The sequence below is a fragment of the Lepidothrix coronata genome, unplaced genomic scaffold (assembly GCF_001604755.1).
Source record: "Lepidothrix coronata isolate B3197 unplaced genomic scaffold, Lepidothrix_coronata-1.0 Scaffold38, whole genome shotgun sequence".
Classification (NCBI taxonomy): domain Eukaryota; kingdom Metazoa; phylum Chordata; class Aves; order Passeriformes; family Pipridae; genus Lepidothrix; species Lepidothrix coronata.
Window position 1 is genome coordinate 1,216,152 of NW_016690218.1, and position 16,974 is coordinate 1,233,125.

Genomic DNA, 16,974 nt, shown 5'->3' on the forward strand with positions numbered 1-16,974 from the left:
CTGTGAGTCAGGGAGAGATTGTTGAGTATTAATCACAAGGAAGCTGCAGGGTTTTTAAAAGGATGCCAAAGAAATGATGTTCCAAAAGACAAATAGGTCCATGAAAGGCTTTCTTTGGCAATCAGCAAAAGAGGTATCTAACCAAAATTCTTGTCTGCTTGAATCATATACAGATTTAAAACTCAGTGACTATAAAAGAGCAACATAATTTAATTGTTAGATGGGAGCTTAGTAAAATATGTATTACAAAAGACTTTCATGCTCCTTTCGCAATTTTTTGTACATTGGCTATATAATTGTCTTCCTTTACAAGGGAACAGTTGCAAATAGAAAAGCTGTGGCTTTATTTTTGCTAACTGAATGATTTATTGTCTTCTGTAAATTGCTGCAATTCTTTCAGCAGCTTGTTTATATTTCTGAAACTCCAATACAAACTGTGCTTGAAAGTAGCTGTTTATGCATCCCAGTGAGATACAGCCTTTTTTTAAAAAGACATTAAATGTGCAAATGAACTTTCCCACACGAACCCTTAGAGAGCAGGAACTGAAGACAATGCTATTTTTCTTTGGCAAGTTCACTTTCCCGTGCTTCTGCTGTAATGCCTCAGAAACAATCCCCTGGCACTTCCCCTTAGTTACAAATACAGAGGCAGATGATGTTTGATTTACATTGGTGATCCAAATCTGACTTGGTGAAGTGGAAGTTTTCAGAGTCAACATTTTGACTGCCAAAATCATAGGTTGAGATAATTCTGTCCTCTAAATGTTCTACTACTTCCTCTACAGAATAATAAAGGCTTGAAATATGTGTGCACAATGCAAATGCAAGAGAATGTATACAACAACCCCTAGAAAACACTGCATACTGTGGTCACAGGCATGGATCTGATGCTTTCTCTATCACCCCATCTGCACTGGCAGTAGTAACAATACTTGAGTGCTTGCAGCACTCAACAATGACCACATTGCAACACCTAAAATTTAACTACGATGACAGAGCAATTTCTTTCATAACCTGGGAGTCAACTACTACATCTCTGCATCCATGACCACCATGCTGCCCATCCCATGTTAGACCACTGTGGGAAACCTCTGGGCAGGAAGCCTAAATAGGCAGGAAGTATTGCCTAAGGAATGAACAGCACATCGCAAGGCTATTGAGGATGACATGAGGCAATGTAACACGGAGTGTCCCACATCAAAGCAGTCGAGGGCAAACAAGAGCCTGCAGAGCCACCACCATGTAAATGAAACTGGGGTTTGTGGGAGGCAGTCAGTCCCGCAACCAAAAGTCATATGAGAATTTAGATGGCATTACCTGCCAGGATTGGTTTTTTGGAGTTGGTTAGTCACTATTGTTATAAATTATGTATCAGTCTTGCCCTGGGTGGATATTTTTTCAGATATACCTGCACTTCCAAATACTGACTTGTCCACCTTGCTACAGCCAAGCACTAACAGCTCTACATTTATAGAATCCAACTCACGTACAACTGTTGTGCAGAAGGCTTGATCACAGCCAGTGCAGGCTGTGTAAGGCAAAAAACAGAAGCCAGTGCACACAGCTGACTCACCAGCAGCAGTGCTGGTAGAACTGCATGTTACAGCTTTTTAGGCTGATAGGAAAGAGAATTTTCAAGCTGCATGCTCCTTTTAGTGATTAAAATGACATGAGACATGGGATGCTCTTCTACCCTGCTCCTTTATAATTCTGCATGCTTGAATATGAGATGAGAAATGCAAAAAGGTGTCTAGGGCGGAAGGGTTTGTGCTTCAGCAAAGCCCAAAGTTTGTTGTTAATTCCCTTATTTTCCCACTGAAGCAGACTTGCAAGGCAGCTGTAACACATACAGCTCGCCCCACGTAGCAATGTGCAATGAACTGGAGTTCTCACCTAAGAAAAAACCTTCCCCCCACCCACAGCTTGACAGATCAGTGTTTTCTAAGCCACCAGGCACCAAATACTTCCAACATCTGAAACTCAGGAGCAACACTTACAGGATCTTAGCGTGGGCTTTGGTGCTGGTCACCAGTGTTAGATACAGTTCATTCTCGTAGTGAGGGATGTCATCGCAGTAAACAGCTTCTCCACTTGCTTGTTTGGCTGCCGAAACGTGCATCAAGGGCCGTCCCACCATATCTTCAACTGCCTGGCCCCTGGGCACTTCCTGCAGTAAAACACAAGGCTGACTGCTACTGGCTTAGATTGCAGGAGGTGGAAGCATTGATGGGAGAAAAAAAGGTGCTGTGAAACATTCTAGTGAGATGGGAAACGGGATGGGTGCTCAGTCCTGTGGGAAAGGAAGGTAAACAAGGTGCCACAAGATGTGCTGCAGAAGGGAGCTGCAGAGAGTGAAGCAAAAGGGATTTGGATTTTGAAATTTCTGTGGAAGAGAAGGATTTGATTTGACAGCTTGCTTAGAGGGTTCAAGTTCTGAAGCTGGATCCTACTCTCAAAGCTGAAGAGAACAGGTCACTAACATAGGAAATAAAAAAGAAGATACGTGCTAAATCTGAAGCCTGAGAGATTCAAAGAAAGGCAGACTGTAACTGGGAAAAGCAGAAAGGGAATTTCAGTTTGGATATGGAGCTGGCTGCAGGAGGAAAAGTGATGTTTATGAAGCTGTACACATCAGCAATTGTCTTGGGTAATAATAGGAAAGAACATTGTATCCTACAGTGAGGAAGGGACTAAGGCCCAGGCACAAATTTCAAGCATGGCTTTATTTAAGTTTATGTAATGACCATACTCAGGGAGACAAAAAGATAAGAAGCACAGTTTGAGCTACAGAAAAACCTGAGTCTACATCATGTTAACACTGCTACTTACTTGGAAAAGTTGCTACTTACTTGGAAGAGCTGGGCATTTGCAATGGGATCTTTGTGAAACAGCTCTGTAGCACTGATGTAGTTTGAAGGGATGGACTCACACAGATTTTTCTGCTAGAGACATATTAAAGAAAATCATCTTCCCTGCCAATTCCTTTCTCACATTCCCTAGTAGCCCAGGATTTTTTCCCTTCTCCATCTTTCAGTTAAGATAATTCATATTCTACTGAGTGAAAGGCAAACAAGGCTCAGGCTCTGTGCAAAGAATAGCCATAGAACCACAAGACTGGTTGTAATGCAACCAATGAGCAAAGTCCAGGAATCATCCTGTGAACCTACAGAGCAGCATCGTTCCACAACAAGGTGAGGATGCCACGAGGAAATAAGTGGGAAGATACACTGTACTTACATGGAGGTGAGGAGTAGAGTAGCTCTGGCAGCTATTGCAACATGGATTTTGTTTTCGGGTACAACTCTGCTTGAATCTGACCCCTCCCCAGGCCTTCCCCACCAAGACAGCACAAACTGGTCCCCCTCCCCCAAATCTGCCTTCCCTAGCAGCACTTACAGTGCCATTGAGGTTCTTGCTCAGTTTCTGAAGGACCGTCAGGTAGAACTTGAAGAAGAAGCTGAGGGTGAGTGTGCGTCGGAAATCCACCATCCCACCAGGGGCAGAGGGAGACAAATCCATCTCACCCGCCAGTAAGCGGCAGGCATCCTGCAACAGCTTCTCATTCCAGTCTCTGCAAAGGAACAAAGGTGACACAGAGCCCTTGCTCAGCCCTAAACATCACCAGGGTAGACTAACTCTTCTGACTTAGAGAATCTCCTGAGTTGGAGGGGGCTCACAAGGATCACTGAAGTCCAGCTTACAGAGGACACACCAAGGATCACACCGTGTGCCTGAGAGTATCATCCAAATGCTTCTTGAACTCTGTCAGGTTTGGTGCTGGGACCATTTCCCTGGCATGCCAGTACCCAATCACCCTCTGGGTGAAGAATCTCTTTCCTAATATCTAACCTAAGCCTACCCTGACACAGCTTCATGCCATTCCCACAAGCTTTCAAGCAACAGCCATGTGTTCTATCTGCTTATAGTTTATTTGTGTGCTTTGTTTCCATCTTGGGCTTATGTCACCTTTTCCAAAGATGTAGTAAAGCTATTAAATGATAACAGCATGGATTTCTCAGTCCAGTTTGAGATAAACCCAGTTTTCTAGGTCGTGCCTACATCCAGCTTCTGTCCACTTCAACAGATGAGAGAATTTGGCAAGACAATGGCTCTCTGAACAAGAGAATTACATGAATCTTTGAGAGTAAAGAGTACTGGAGGAAGCAAGGCATCACACAAAACACACACTGCTGCAGAAGTGTAGCTACACTTCTTCCCTTTTCTCCTTCTGTGTACTATTAGAGATGATTTAGGGTATTTGAACTGCTCCTGGAAAAAAATCAGAACTGTTCCATTACACAGCTTTTCTATCACAGAAAAAAATCCTACCTGCCAGTGAGTTCCTTGCAAGTTTTTAGTGCCAGGACAGTTGTAGGAGCCATTCCTCCATAGCTTAGTTTTATCTCCTCCACCCGGCTAGTGCCATCTTGGAACAGGACTCTCATCCCGCAGGTCACAATAGCAATGTCATCTTCACGACGGGAAGCCTGCTTGAAAGCTGAGAAGTATTCACCCTAGAAGACAAGAAAATATTTATTTATTCTCTACCTTGGCATGCTTTGGAGTATAAATATTGGCAAGCTATTAATCTATCTCTACATGGATGAGCTGTTCCAGGAAACTGTATCTGGTTGATTCATCATGCAGGGCCAAGCAGGACATGTTTGTTCAGGCAGGACTGTATATTTTCACGTGATGCAATGATTGATTCCAGTATTAGATCCATGGTTATTAGCCAGCCTAGGACTGTGGGGAAAGTGAACTTTGATGGAAATCTGCTCATACCCATCACAATTTTTTTCATATCTTTAGAGGAAGAACCAGGACAGACTGCTTGTACATAAACAAGATTACAGTTTCTCAGCAACTTTTTCTTTCTCCCAGGCTGCTAAGCTGCAAGTCTAATCAGTAAAACTCATATCCTAAACCCCTTCCTTTCAGAAGTCATCAAACTCTGCAAGAACTAAAATCCATAACAACAAATGTCTCTCAGTTCTAGGATAGACCAGGTTAATTAATATAAGACAATTTCAATCTGTTACTGCAAATACAATTACCAGTTACTCTCCTGAATCCTCTGCTGGTCTCAGCAGAGTGAGGAAATTCTTGTAAATGCACGAGCAACTCCAAATCACAAAACCCAGAAGCTGTCCTATGAAAAGGGCCAGTAGGTAAGAGATTAACACTCCACCAGTATCACCCTGGAGTCATGATATGGTCAATCCCATTGCCTGTGCTGCAGATTATGATGAATTGCTGCTCAGACATCCTGCAGACTAAGAGAGCAATCAGATCTGATGTTTTTGCACAGCTCTTCTGGAGAGTTTTCTGACAAATTTCATCTCTAATAGCTTAACCAAGTGATTCTGCACAGCACAGCAGTCTGTTCCATTAATTACTTCTAATCAGAAGTGGACAGCAATTCTTTCATTATTGTAAAGAACAATTTCTCTACTGTTGACAATGAGAACAGTTTCACAAGAGGTCCCTTTTGTGCATCGAGGACTTGTTACTGGAGAGATAACTGGAGGGTGTGTTTCATTTCCTGAATTCAAGTAATTACTTGGCAGCCTGCAGATAATAGCAGAGGAGCATCAGTAGCATCCTCCCAGCAAGGACATTCTGCCACTCTACTTGTGAAAACAATTAGCTTTCAAAGAGGGAAAAAAGGAGCCTCTTCTCTTACTACATACTTAAGAGATTTCCAATAACATGATTGCAATAAGAGAAAAATATTTGCCTTCACTCCTCACAAAGCACCGTAATTTTCTTAGTACAGACTCCAGAGTGGGAGGAAAGGCACTTGCTATTTTTCCTCACTAGGAGTGCAGGTAAGGTAATCATCAAATCAGCCTCTCATGTATGCCCTAACTCTTGGAGAAACAACAGAGCATCTAAACTATCACGGTAAAAGTTTCTAGGTGTTGGTTATTCTCACAGGAAAGCAAAATAACCCTTACTCTTGAGGACTGCATATTAAGGACCTAGACCAGCATCCCCTTTCCCTTTCTGGACAAGATGCAATACCAGAAAGGAAAACATTAAGAAATCCACAGGCCCTAAAAGATTCATAGGCAACATACAGAATTTCTTCAGCCCATCACTGTGGAATATAAAGATCAATAATGAATGAAGGCTAGAGGATACTAAATTAAAGGAGGAAATAAGATTTCATTACCACTTTCTGTCTCTTCAGCAGGGCAAAAATTGTGATACCATGAGCCTATGATGGCAGTACTGAGCAAACAGTAGGTTAAGATTCATTTCCAAAGACAGAAATACATAAGCATTGCATTTCCAGACTTCTTCTATTTGAAAAGCAGTAAATGTCTAGGTGGTACAGAATACTGTTATCATAAAAATTAAATGACAGTGATAACTGCAGTAGAGAAAGATGTATAAAACATGTACAGAGAAAGTAAAAGTACATGAGAAACTGATGGTCACTAGGTGAGTAATGATGAAAGTGGTGCATAATATTTGTGAACATTATCTGAAAGGAATGTTTTTATAGTCCAAAAGAGAAAGAGGGTTGTTACATAAAGGACATGTCCTGTTTTAGGAATGTCTTGTTGTATACAAAAAGCTAAGCAGTTTTCTTTTCTGGAATCTGTTTATATTTTATCTTTAATCCTGGGAGCTATTTTCTTTCCTAGTACTGTCTTTCCTCAGCTGTAATTGCCTTACAAGTATAGATTCAAAAATCTTTATTCTTTGAATATCTTAAATATCTGACACACAAATTAGCAGAGGAAAAAGGTGTTGCCTCCTCTCCCTTAACAGCCTCTCTGTGATTAAGCCTACCCTAAGCTCAAATCCCCTGCAGTAACACTGAATTGTGTAAACTTCTAAACTTCTTTAGTTTAATTGTTTCTGGGGTTTAGCCAGTCTTATCCTTGTTGTGACATGTTACATCAATGGAAGACGTAACATTAATTTTAAACAAACATAAAGCAAAAAAATTGTCTAGCTGTGTGCTGACACAGCCCTACTCCCATTTGTGAGGAAATCACAGTTGCAGAAAACTTTGCCTGCCATATGCCAGCAGCTTCAGACATGCCCTGAAGAACTTGAGTCTCCCTGACTGTGGGCAAAGATCAGCCAAGAAACCATGAGGTAGAGTTCAAAAGTTGTTTTAGTTTTTCAGATCAATGAGCTGCATATGACCTAGGGATGAAGCAACTGTGCCTGTAAAAATTTGTGTGTTTTGTGAAATTGCTCTGTGACTTTCAGATGGATGGAGGAACATGTAGTTTTCCATTGGCTGCCTCAAGTGTGTTCCTCATTTTGGCAAGAAGTGATGTTTCCTGCAATTATCACGAGACCAAAGAAGGAACGCTTAAAAAATAAATGGAAAAATACCATAAAAAAACACATTTACGTTCCCTTAATAGTTACATAGCAAAATCTGAGAGGATAGACAAAGGATTTATTGGTTCTATCCCATAATATGATAGCATTTCAAATAAATCAGTGTTTTTCATTTATAAAGAAAATGTGTCCCTACACCGTGAATCCTTGCATCTTATAATCTGGGGCCTTGAGCCCTAAAAAGGTAAATACCTTCACAAGTATAAAATTATAGTCTGGTGTTCTAAGTCCTAGAGGAAAAAAAGAGAGTTTTACCTCTCAGACACTCTAAATCAGTCAAGGTTCATGCTGCTACAGCAGAAAAGCATTCATTTTTCTATCTGAAGAAAGTTTTTCAGGCTCATTTGAAGTTGCAGGTCTGGATTGCCAAAATGCCCTAAAAACCAGTCCTTGCAGTTTCCATCTTGCAAGGCAAGGATGCAGAAACTGAATTTCCCTTTTATCCATGCACACTTTTTACAATTTCTTTTCCCATTTTGGTTCACAGAAATTAAGCAGGAGCCTTGGGAACCTTAACTTCACTTTATGTCAGGAACTGCTAAAATCTTTGCTGTACTGTTTTTCAAACAGAACTTATACCTCTGGGAACATCACTTTGTCACATTTTGTCATTACTGAGTGCGCTCAAAAACCTTCAGACAATAAAGTGAAATTTATATTTCTCACACCAGAAAACTTCTTGAGCTTACCATACTTTATCATAGAGACCAGCTTCACTTGCTTGTCAAAAATAGTGTGTTGCTAGTTTTTCTACAAATAATTTACTTGTCTGTTGGTCCACTTGGGACTACATAAGCATTTGGAGGTTGGTCAGGGAAAAAGTGCCTAACATGGAAAATAACTCTCAATTAACAGCATTTTAGCTCTGTGGACAGTAAAGTTTTTTCCTACAAGCTTACCTTCTTGCTGTAGGGTATTTCAACAGAGAGAAGTATTTCTTCAGGCTTAACTACTGTCTTTCTGTACCCAGTGAAAAACTTTTCATCCATCGTGATAGTCCTTTTGCCCTCTGTAGAGCAAAGAAATATCAATGGTGGATGAATGAAGAATGGCAATAGTAAATGCAAAAGAGCCTTCAACCTACACAAATCACTCTTGATATCAATATGTTTTCATTTTTCCACCCTCTTTCACCAAATCAGGAAAGGTTTTCTCAGATTAACTTTGGTATTTATGGAATCTATGACAGCTTCTGCCTACGTATTAAGTTTTCTATGCACAGGCAGTGATCAAAGACACCTCCTTCCTTCTTTATCTAAGCTGAGCCTCCAGGTGAACCAGTTTCCAATACCCCAATGAAATCCTCTCTTTCTCCTTTCCACAGCCTCCACACAAACCAGCACAAGAGAATGTCAGTTCACTGACCAGACAGTCCACTTACTTCAAGGATCCTATTTCAAAAAAATTATTCCTAAGAGCAAATAAAAACTGAGGTGTTTGGCTTTCTTCATAGAAAAACAAAACAAAATAAACCTCAGTCTTTATATGAATAAACCATAAGGATCAAAGTACGACAGTGACAGAAACTATTTCATGCTTAATAGACATCTTCAACCAGCTCTTCACAAGGATGTACCTGTAAGTACATACACAGCATCAGAGATAAAATCTGGCACAGAAGTTCAAAATTCTTTAAGAAGCCAAACTTAGGCCTAGTTTTAGGACTTCAGCCTCAAAAATGGTGAAACCCCTGAAGACTCAGACTAAGTCTATTTTAGATAACGTTAACTTCCATTTTCAAGTTCTGACCTGACATAACAACCCGTAGCAGAGGGGTGTTGATTATCCCACTCCCCTCAGTGCCATCTGGAAATGTAACTTACCTTTTGATACCAGAGTCAATTTGCTTCCACTTGCCATTAACACAGGATTTAAATCAGAAATTGGGCTTGCTGTCATTATGTTCCCACCAAGAGCCTAGAGTGATAATAATGCATTAGATAAATATTAAAAATCTTAGCAATTTTAGGCCTCTAACTAAGGGGGAAAACCCAAGCACCATGAAGTTATTTGCTGTCCCAGTGAATATTTACATTTGCCTGAAACAGACTTAGAGCAGTGTTTTATTAATGCATCATAACTACCTTACACTCAAACCTCATGTGCACAACAATGCCGAAATTCAATCACTGTAGCTGCCATTAAGGGAAGATCCATGAAACTATAAAGCATTTTTTCAGTAACAAACAGGAACCCAAGTTTTTTGTCTGCAATACCACTGTACGGCACAGTACCTCATGGAACAAAATTTCATATTTGGTAGATTGGTTTATCTGCTTGCTTGTTTTGAGGGTTTTTTTCTTATAATGTACAGAGTTTGAACCTTCCCCTTTAAAACTAGAGGAGAATTTGCCAAATCTGATGCATTAATACTGTGACTATCACGGCTGTGCTGGCAGTAATAAACACACCTGCTTCTTTGAAGTTTGTCCAGCAGCCTAAATACATTTTTGTTAAATTAGTCAAATCTCACTACAGTTTCTCCCACTTGCTGATAACAGCAATGGAAAACCTGAACAACTGCCATGTTTCCCTTGCTTGCTAGATCTGTGTCATCAGTATAGCACAGACACCAGCTGGTGTCAGTTCCTGGGGCTGATTTTTGTGTAGTAGTTTCTTTGCTGAGGTTTGCAAATGTTCTTATGTGAGAAGCACAAGGCACACCAACATTGGGTGAGGCAGGCAAGCTCCTCAGACTGAGCTTCCAGTCACAGTCCCTGGTGCTCCTGAGTCACTTACAGCAACATTCCTGATCTGTGGCCCTGCAAACCACCGCAGCTGTTCCAGGACAGCCTGGAAGACCTCGGTTTTGTATGGAGGAAGCTCTGCCACTGCTTTTCTCATAACCTCCTCTACTGAGCGCAGGGTACAGGCAGCGCCGATGATGACCCCTGTAAACAATGGAAAAGAATTGTTGTCCTGCCAAATGTCAAGGTACAGGAGAATGGCTGTGACTGTGTCTGCAAAGCTTAGATGCCACTGAGTTTAATTAGACCCTCAGTTACACGAAACTACTTAGCATGCATTGCATGTAAACATCACATCCTCAAAACAAAATTCACCTTAAATCACAGCTCATGGTGATGCTTTCTCTCACATGACAACACACCATCCTTTTGCCTCAGGGTATTATTAACAATATTGTCCTCCTATAGGTATTAGTTTGTCCTTTGAGAAATGAACTCCAACTTCTTTCCAGTTTCCACACTTCAAATATCCTAACAGACACTGGACCACATGCACTATATTGTCCTAATTGCACCTATTTGTAAGGTTGACCTTTTTCCACCATGAAGATAAAGGCAATAGAATCATAGAATCGTTAAAGTTGGAAATTACTTCCAAGATCATCGAGTCCAGCCTTTGACTGAACACCACCATGTCAGCTAAAGCATAGCATTAAAGTGCTACATCCAGTCATTTCTTGAACACTTCCAGGGATGGCGATTCCATCACCTCCCTGAGCAGCCCATTCCAATGCTTAGCCATCCTTTCAGTGAAGAAATTCTTCCCGATGTCCAACCTGAACCTTCCCTGTGCATCTTGAGGCCATTTCCTCTTGTTCTGTCACTGAGAAGAGACCAATGCCCACCTGGCTGCAACCTCCCTTTGGATAGTTGTAGAGAGGAGTAAGGTCACCCCTGAGCATCCTTTTCTCCACCATGAACAGCCCAGCTCACTTTTTTTACATATTCCTCACTTAATTCCTTGCATGGGAAAGACATAATGGATACAGATTGCAGTCTTTAATCTGAGGATTTTCCTTCTTACCTCTTTATTATTCCACGGAGTCCCCACTCAGCTCACAGGCTTTCTGCCTCTTTTTTGCTCACCTGTTTCAGTGTGCTGAACAGCATTCATTTCAGGGATCCATGCTGGTGCTATTATCACTGGATACAACAAGTTCTTTAACCTCATCTCAATACCTGAAGGAAAAGTAAGGCTCCTTCAGTTACACATAGGTGACAGAGACCCTAAGTTAGCTGTTTCCCAATGAAATGTAAGCAGGCCTACCAAGGAGTCAGTTCATCTGTCATCTGTTACACAGATTATATAAGGACACAGACATACCAAACTAAAAGCTGTTTTCCACTAATATCACAATTCTCATAGGGAAGTTTTAGAGACTCTTTTCTGGTCTTACAATTACCTTCAACACGCTGTTTGGTACTTGTGTAACCTGGCTATTGTTGTACATAATCCTTCAGGAAAGAACAGTGAATATAATAGACCATACAGCGTTTGGGGATTGTCTTCTGAACCAATTGCTCAGGCTAACAGCATTACTAAATATGTCTGAACTCTCCTCCTCAGCACTTACATTTGCAGAAGTATCTATCTGGGGTGAGCAAACAATAAGATTTCAAGTCTTAAGAGTTTGCCCACTGAAAAATCCTTCAAAACACAGGTTTCACAACTGAATTCATTTGATTATAGAGATATTTTATGCTGTGTCACTCCCCTCTTCTCAAAATTCCAGAAAATGGCACAAAGGCTCAAAGATCTGGATTAGCATTTTTTTTTTGCCTAGCACAGGGAAAAACATTCATTGTAAGATTAATTTACCTGAGAAGAAAATCTGTTCCTATATACAACCTGAAAATTAAACAGCTTTTAACAGCAGTGGTGTGAGAGAAGTTTGCATTTGCACCGTTTTCACAAAATATTCCATGGAAAGTTTTCTAACTGCTCATAATGAGTATCAACTCTTTCTCTTACCCACTTCTGTGTTCCCCACAACGAGTTTGGCATTGGGGTACTGGGATTTGAGAGCCACCAATTCCTTGAGAGATGTAGGCTGGATCCACATCACACGCTCGCCTTTGAAACACATCTGTTTCTGCTGTTTGTTACTCTGAGTCTGCAAAAGTGAATTCAGATAGAGCTCAGACCCTACATCAAGCCAAGAATCCTGCTCACATGCTGCCCATGCCTGTGCCAGGCCAGGCTCCATCTCAGTCAAGTTACTGACAGGTGGCTGTGATATCCTCACTGTTGTTGGCAGTTGGCCATTCCCCATCCTTCTGCTAGCAGTGATGAAAATCTTTTTTGTGCTGACAAAAGTGCTCCCTTCCTGATACTGCCAGGTGCATCCCGCTGCCACATCTCCCTGGCAAGACCTCTGCCAGCAAGCTCCATCTGACCAAAGTTCTGGCAGATGCTTGTGGCTTCAGCCACCTTACAAATAATAGGTTTTCCATTCTCACCTCAATCCAAAAATGTCAGTCTTCGGCACTGATGAATTTTAGCTACCAGGTAGGCCAGATTCTGATTCCCTTTTTAACTCCTTCCTCCAGTGACTGAAGAAAATAGACTTACATGTCTGCCTCAGAGCAACATGAGATCAACCCCTGGGCAGGAGAACATCTTGGAGAAGAAACAGAGGAGGCCTATCTCAAGCTTAATACTTGTTATGCTATGGTCTGTGAGAACCTACTCATGACACATTTAGGCTGGGTACAGCAGCAAAATTAATGACTTAATATCAGCTGTTTGTTAAATGTGAAGGAAGCTGTGAACATGGCATGTGCTGGATTAGATTCTTGGCTGGGAGGCATTGCTTAGGGGAAAATATCCCAAAAAAGACAGCAATGAAACATGAAGAAAAACTGATCTCATCTAACTTTTAAAGTTAGTGTGACCCAACCAACTTCTACTCCTGCTATGCTGACTGAAGAGAAGTTGATGCTTTTGGAAAGTCAGCTAGTTGAGACATATATTCAGCTACATCCCATAGCTCCTCCTGCCCTTCCTACACTATAAAGGGAGCACAAGGATAAGCTCAGATACATCCATATTTAAGGTGAAACTTCACATATGACCTAGTAAATTGAAATTTAGATGTCTGCAACTGTTCCACCCCTTGACAGGCAGCGACCAGAAAGGAAGGCAACCCAAGATCAGAGACACGTATAGTGAGAACCAGAGAGGAAAGCCAGACAGGTGGAGCAGACACCTGGCCTGCATATTTTTTAAGCCTCCCTGGCTTAAACTCCTTCTGTTTTATAAAAGAGGGAAGGATCCATGCCCATGTATCTTCCTTTATCAGCAGCCACCTTTTGCCCAGTCATTTCCTCAGGGCAGAGTCACTCAGATCCTGTGCAGAACAATGAAACCAACAAATCACACACTATTTCTTTTTGAATGAACTTACCATTAGCTCGGGCGGGAAGATTGGCTCCTGTGTGGGGTCCAAAGGCTGGAACTCTGAAGAGTTGAACAGGCTGGAGGACAGCATTGTCTATGACAGAGAAAGTGCAAGTGGCTAGTGGCAGAGGACAAAGCTATCCACATAGAACCCAAAGTCATTCCTCTTTCTAGTCAAATCCTTGTTACTATTTCATGGAGCAAAGAATAGCAAACCCAGTGAAGTGATGCCACCTCATCCAGTGCTTAAGGTTCTTCAGTCTTTTTATTCCAATTTCAATGCATGTATAAAACCTCAACCCTGAACACTAATATGTTTTTGTCAATCAAAAGTGCCCTTTCACCCTTGCACGTTAAATTACATCAAAGATACCTCTTCTGAGGTATGCTTTTCTGACCATAAAATATAAATGAGACTAAACTGCTTTGCATAAATATAGCTAAATTAAAAGCACTGGGCTTGTGCATACAACAAGTCAGAGCTAAGACCTACAAACATCAGAAGTAGAGAAAAAACTAATAGTTGAGAGGCACCTTACCACACTGTCTTCTTTTCCATTCATGCAGCAGCCTGGACCATTGGCTTTTCCTCCACAGCATCCTGGACCATTGGCTTTTCCTCCACAGCAGCCCCCATTCTGAAGAAGAAACAAGCACATTTCAACTATTTTAAATAAAGTCAAAACATTCTGATTTTTACAGGATGTAGTCCTCCCCTTTTATCAATCCCTGGATTGCAGAATTTTGCAGTAACCTTTTCCATTTATAAACTATTTGGATGAGAATACTCCTAGCATTCTTATTGTTGGAGTATTCCACACAGCACTGGATGTTTCCTAACAAAGAAACCACAGAAATTCACTGGAATTTTCTGGCAGTGAATTTCTCTATGTTCTCTGTTTCCTAAATTAATTATATACTCACACTACCTTATTCCTCAATTCCTTGTTTTCATTCCTTCATTGTTTGTACCTCAACTGGTACATGAAATGTGATTAACTTTTTTGCTCCAGATATTCCAAAAGGTTCCAACTGCAGAGTTTATTGGAACAGAGATTAAATTACTTCATTCATCACTGGACTGCAAAGTTTGGGAAAGATCATACTGGGGAATTAACTGGTTTTCAGATCTGTTTTCACAGGAAGATGGATCACTTCAATATACCAGAAGATGGTAGCACACTGCTAACAGTTGTCATTATGCTATTTTGCAAAAATGTTGCACCTTGTAGATTCAGACGGAACTTATCTGTCTCACTATTGTAAAACCTGTGTCATGATAGCTAGTCATGCTCATCAGGACATACACAGTCACATCATTTTCCAAGAGACAGACATTGAAAACAGCTCAGAGATCTCTGAATATCTGCACCACAGTAGAGCCAGACAGGTAGCTAATGCATCAAAGCTCTAATATTATATTGAAAATTGAGGTTATGGGTTCTAATATTCAGCTTACTGTGCTATTTTCCTTCCCACTACGACAGCATCCAGTGCCATTGGCAACTCTGCCACAGCAATTCATGTCCTGTGGGAACAAAAACTGTTCTGAGAAAAATGTGCAGATTCCAAGGAAATAAAGTAGACTTGATTCCCTTTTGAGGGAAATTGATCCCACATCTATTATATCCAAAGCAGAAATAAGAGATGGAAGATGCCAAGCAAGTAGATGTTTCTCTTGGCAATGCAAGGCAATATCCCACAGTGTGATGGCTGGGTCATGCCTGTTCTGCTGACAGACCTCTTGTTCTGGTCTAGAACTGCTCTCATTCAACCAGTGTCTCTGCTCCAGCTGGAGCTGTGAGGAGATACTCAGAGAAGACTAAAAGTGACAAGCACATACAATACCTAGTACTCTACCACCAGGCAGAAGATCTGACTTCTTTTTCAACCTGATTCCACCTAGTTTCATTTCTTGAATTGCTCTTGTATTGGGAAAGGCAGCAAACAGCAGATGCCTGTCCACATTCCACCTGCCGGTCACAATTTCATAGATCTCTATCAGAGGTCAAAATAAACCAGTATATGGGCTATATAGAGCCCCCTCCTCTCCCTGACATCACTTTTCCAGGCCAAAGTGTCCCAGACTACTCAGTGCTTCCCTGTGTGGAAGTCAGATTACCACAAATGTGATCCTTGTTCCACTTGTCTGAATCTTCTCCTGTTCTGCTACACCGTGTTAGGGATGAGAGGAGCAGAATTGCACAGAATACTCAAGTGTAGGAAGAGCCATGATACAGAAAACATCATGGCAGTGTTCTCTGTTTCGTTCTCTACCCTTTGAAGTGCTGTTCTCACCATCAGCGAGCATTCAGCTCATGCTTACATGAAACTGTTTATCCGTCCCCCAAGATCATCTTTCTGTGTAGTAACAGGAAGATGAACTTGTGTCTGCTCACAGCCTGTCTTTTTATATGCAAAATGAGAACTGCATTTCACTCTGTAAATTGCTTTGCATTTATTTGCCCTCAATTTTTTATCCCATTCTATTCCCTCAGGTCGACAAAATCCTTTTGAAATTCCTCAGTCAGTTCCTGCCTTCGCTACCCAGACTAACTTGGTAACTCACATCACTACTCACGCTCTTTTCCCCAGCATTTAGGGATACCTTCAACAACCTTGCTCCCACCACATGTCCCAGCAGAACTCCAACACTGACCTCCCTCCACTGCAAAAATACACCATTTTCTCCTACCTGCCATTTTCTGCCTTTTAACCAATCTTTCATCCATACTGATTTCTTCCCTCTTGACCCATATGACTCTTTATTGTCTCTTTGGTGAGACACTGTTGAAAGCCTGTTGGAAATCCAAGTAGGCTATATCAACTGGGTTTATCAGCCATTTGTAGTGGATCTCAGTCTTGTTTGTATTATCTTTTGTTGATCTCAATTCTGGATAATAAAATTAAATTAATGGGCATCATTCTAAATTTCTTCCTTTTGATATTTAATACCAGTGTAGCCCCACAAGTGGCTAGTAATCGCTGAAGTACCTAGTGATCTCTTCTCTTCACAGCCTTCAGCTGTATTTCATGTAAAAAGGCACTAGAGAAATTTTATGGCAAAGCTTCATATCTCACCCAAACCAGCAGAATAATTCTGGAAAAGAGCTATACAGCAGTGACTTCAACTTCTTTTCAGAGCTATTCCAGCTCTGCAGCTGATCTTTCAAGCAAGCAAATTCCTCAACAGATTCCTCCATAGCATGTCCCTACCAGTGCACCATACCTTTAACTTTTTCCACATCAGGAATCATCTGCAAACTGTATTTTTGGGAGATTGTAAGTTTTTTAGAGATTTACAGAATAGAATTACAGAGTCTGATTACCTGTGATCCAATAAGAGACCATTAGGCAGATTTTATTTAAGTGTCCCTTTTCCAGTAACTGGAGTGAGTAAAGGGGCTGGTCTTTTTGCATTATTAATGTATGAAGCACATACAAAGGGGTCAAAAG

At 41.1% G+C, this 16,974-nt stretch overlaps 1 protein-coding gene across 3 annotated transcripts in view; it reads right to left on the reverse strand.

The window, feature by feature from the left end:
- The window catches only part of XDH (xanthine dehydrogenase), a 53,843-nt gene that overhangs the window by 23,494 nt on the left and 13,375 nt on the right, over positions 1–16,974 (reverse strand). The window contains exons 7-19 of one of the 3 annotated variants that reach the window (XM_017812855.1): positions 14,980–15,046; positions 14,150–14,158; positions 14,058–14,119; positions 13,526–13,612; positions 12,091–12,232; positions 11,205–11,297; positions 10,111–10,262; positions 9,195–9,288; positions 8,271–8,380; positions 4,330–4,514; positions 3,397–3,571; positions 2,850–2,942; positions 1,998–2,167 (exon numbers count right to left, since the gene is read on the reverse strand). In XM_017812855.1, the coding sequence (XP_017668344.1) occupies positions 1,998–2,167; positions 2,850–2,942; positions 3,397–3,571; positions 4,330–4,514; positions 8,271–8,380; positions 9,195–9,288; positions 10,111–10,262; positions 11,205–11,297; positions 12,091–12,232; positions 13,526–13,612; positions 14,058–14,119; positions 14,150–14,158; positions 14,980–15,046 (1,439 nt within the window). Of the gene's footprint in view, positions 1–1,997; positions 2,168–2,849; positions 2,943–3,396; positions 3,572–4,329; positions 4,515–8,270; positions 8,381–9,194; positions 9,289–10,110; positions 10,263–11,204; positions 11,298–12,090; positions 12,233–13,525; positions 13,613–14,057; positions 14,159–14,979; positions 15,047–16,974 lie in introns of all 3 variants that reach the window. The other 2 variants (XM_017812854.1, XM_017812853.1) reach the window with 2 other exon arrangements.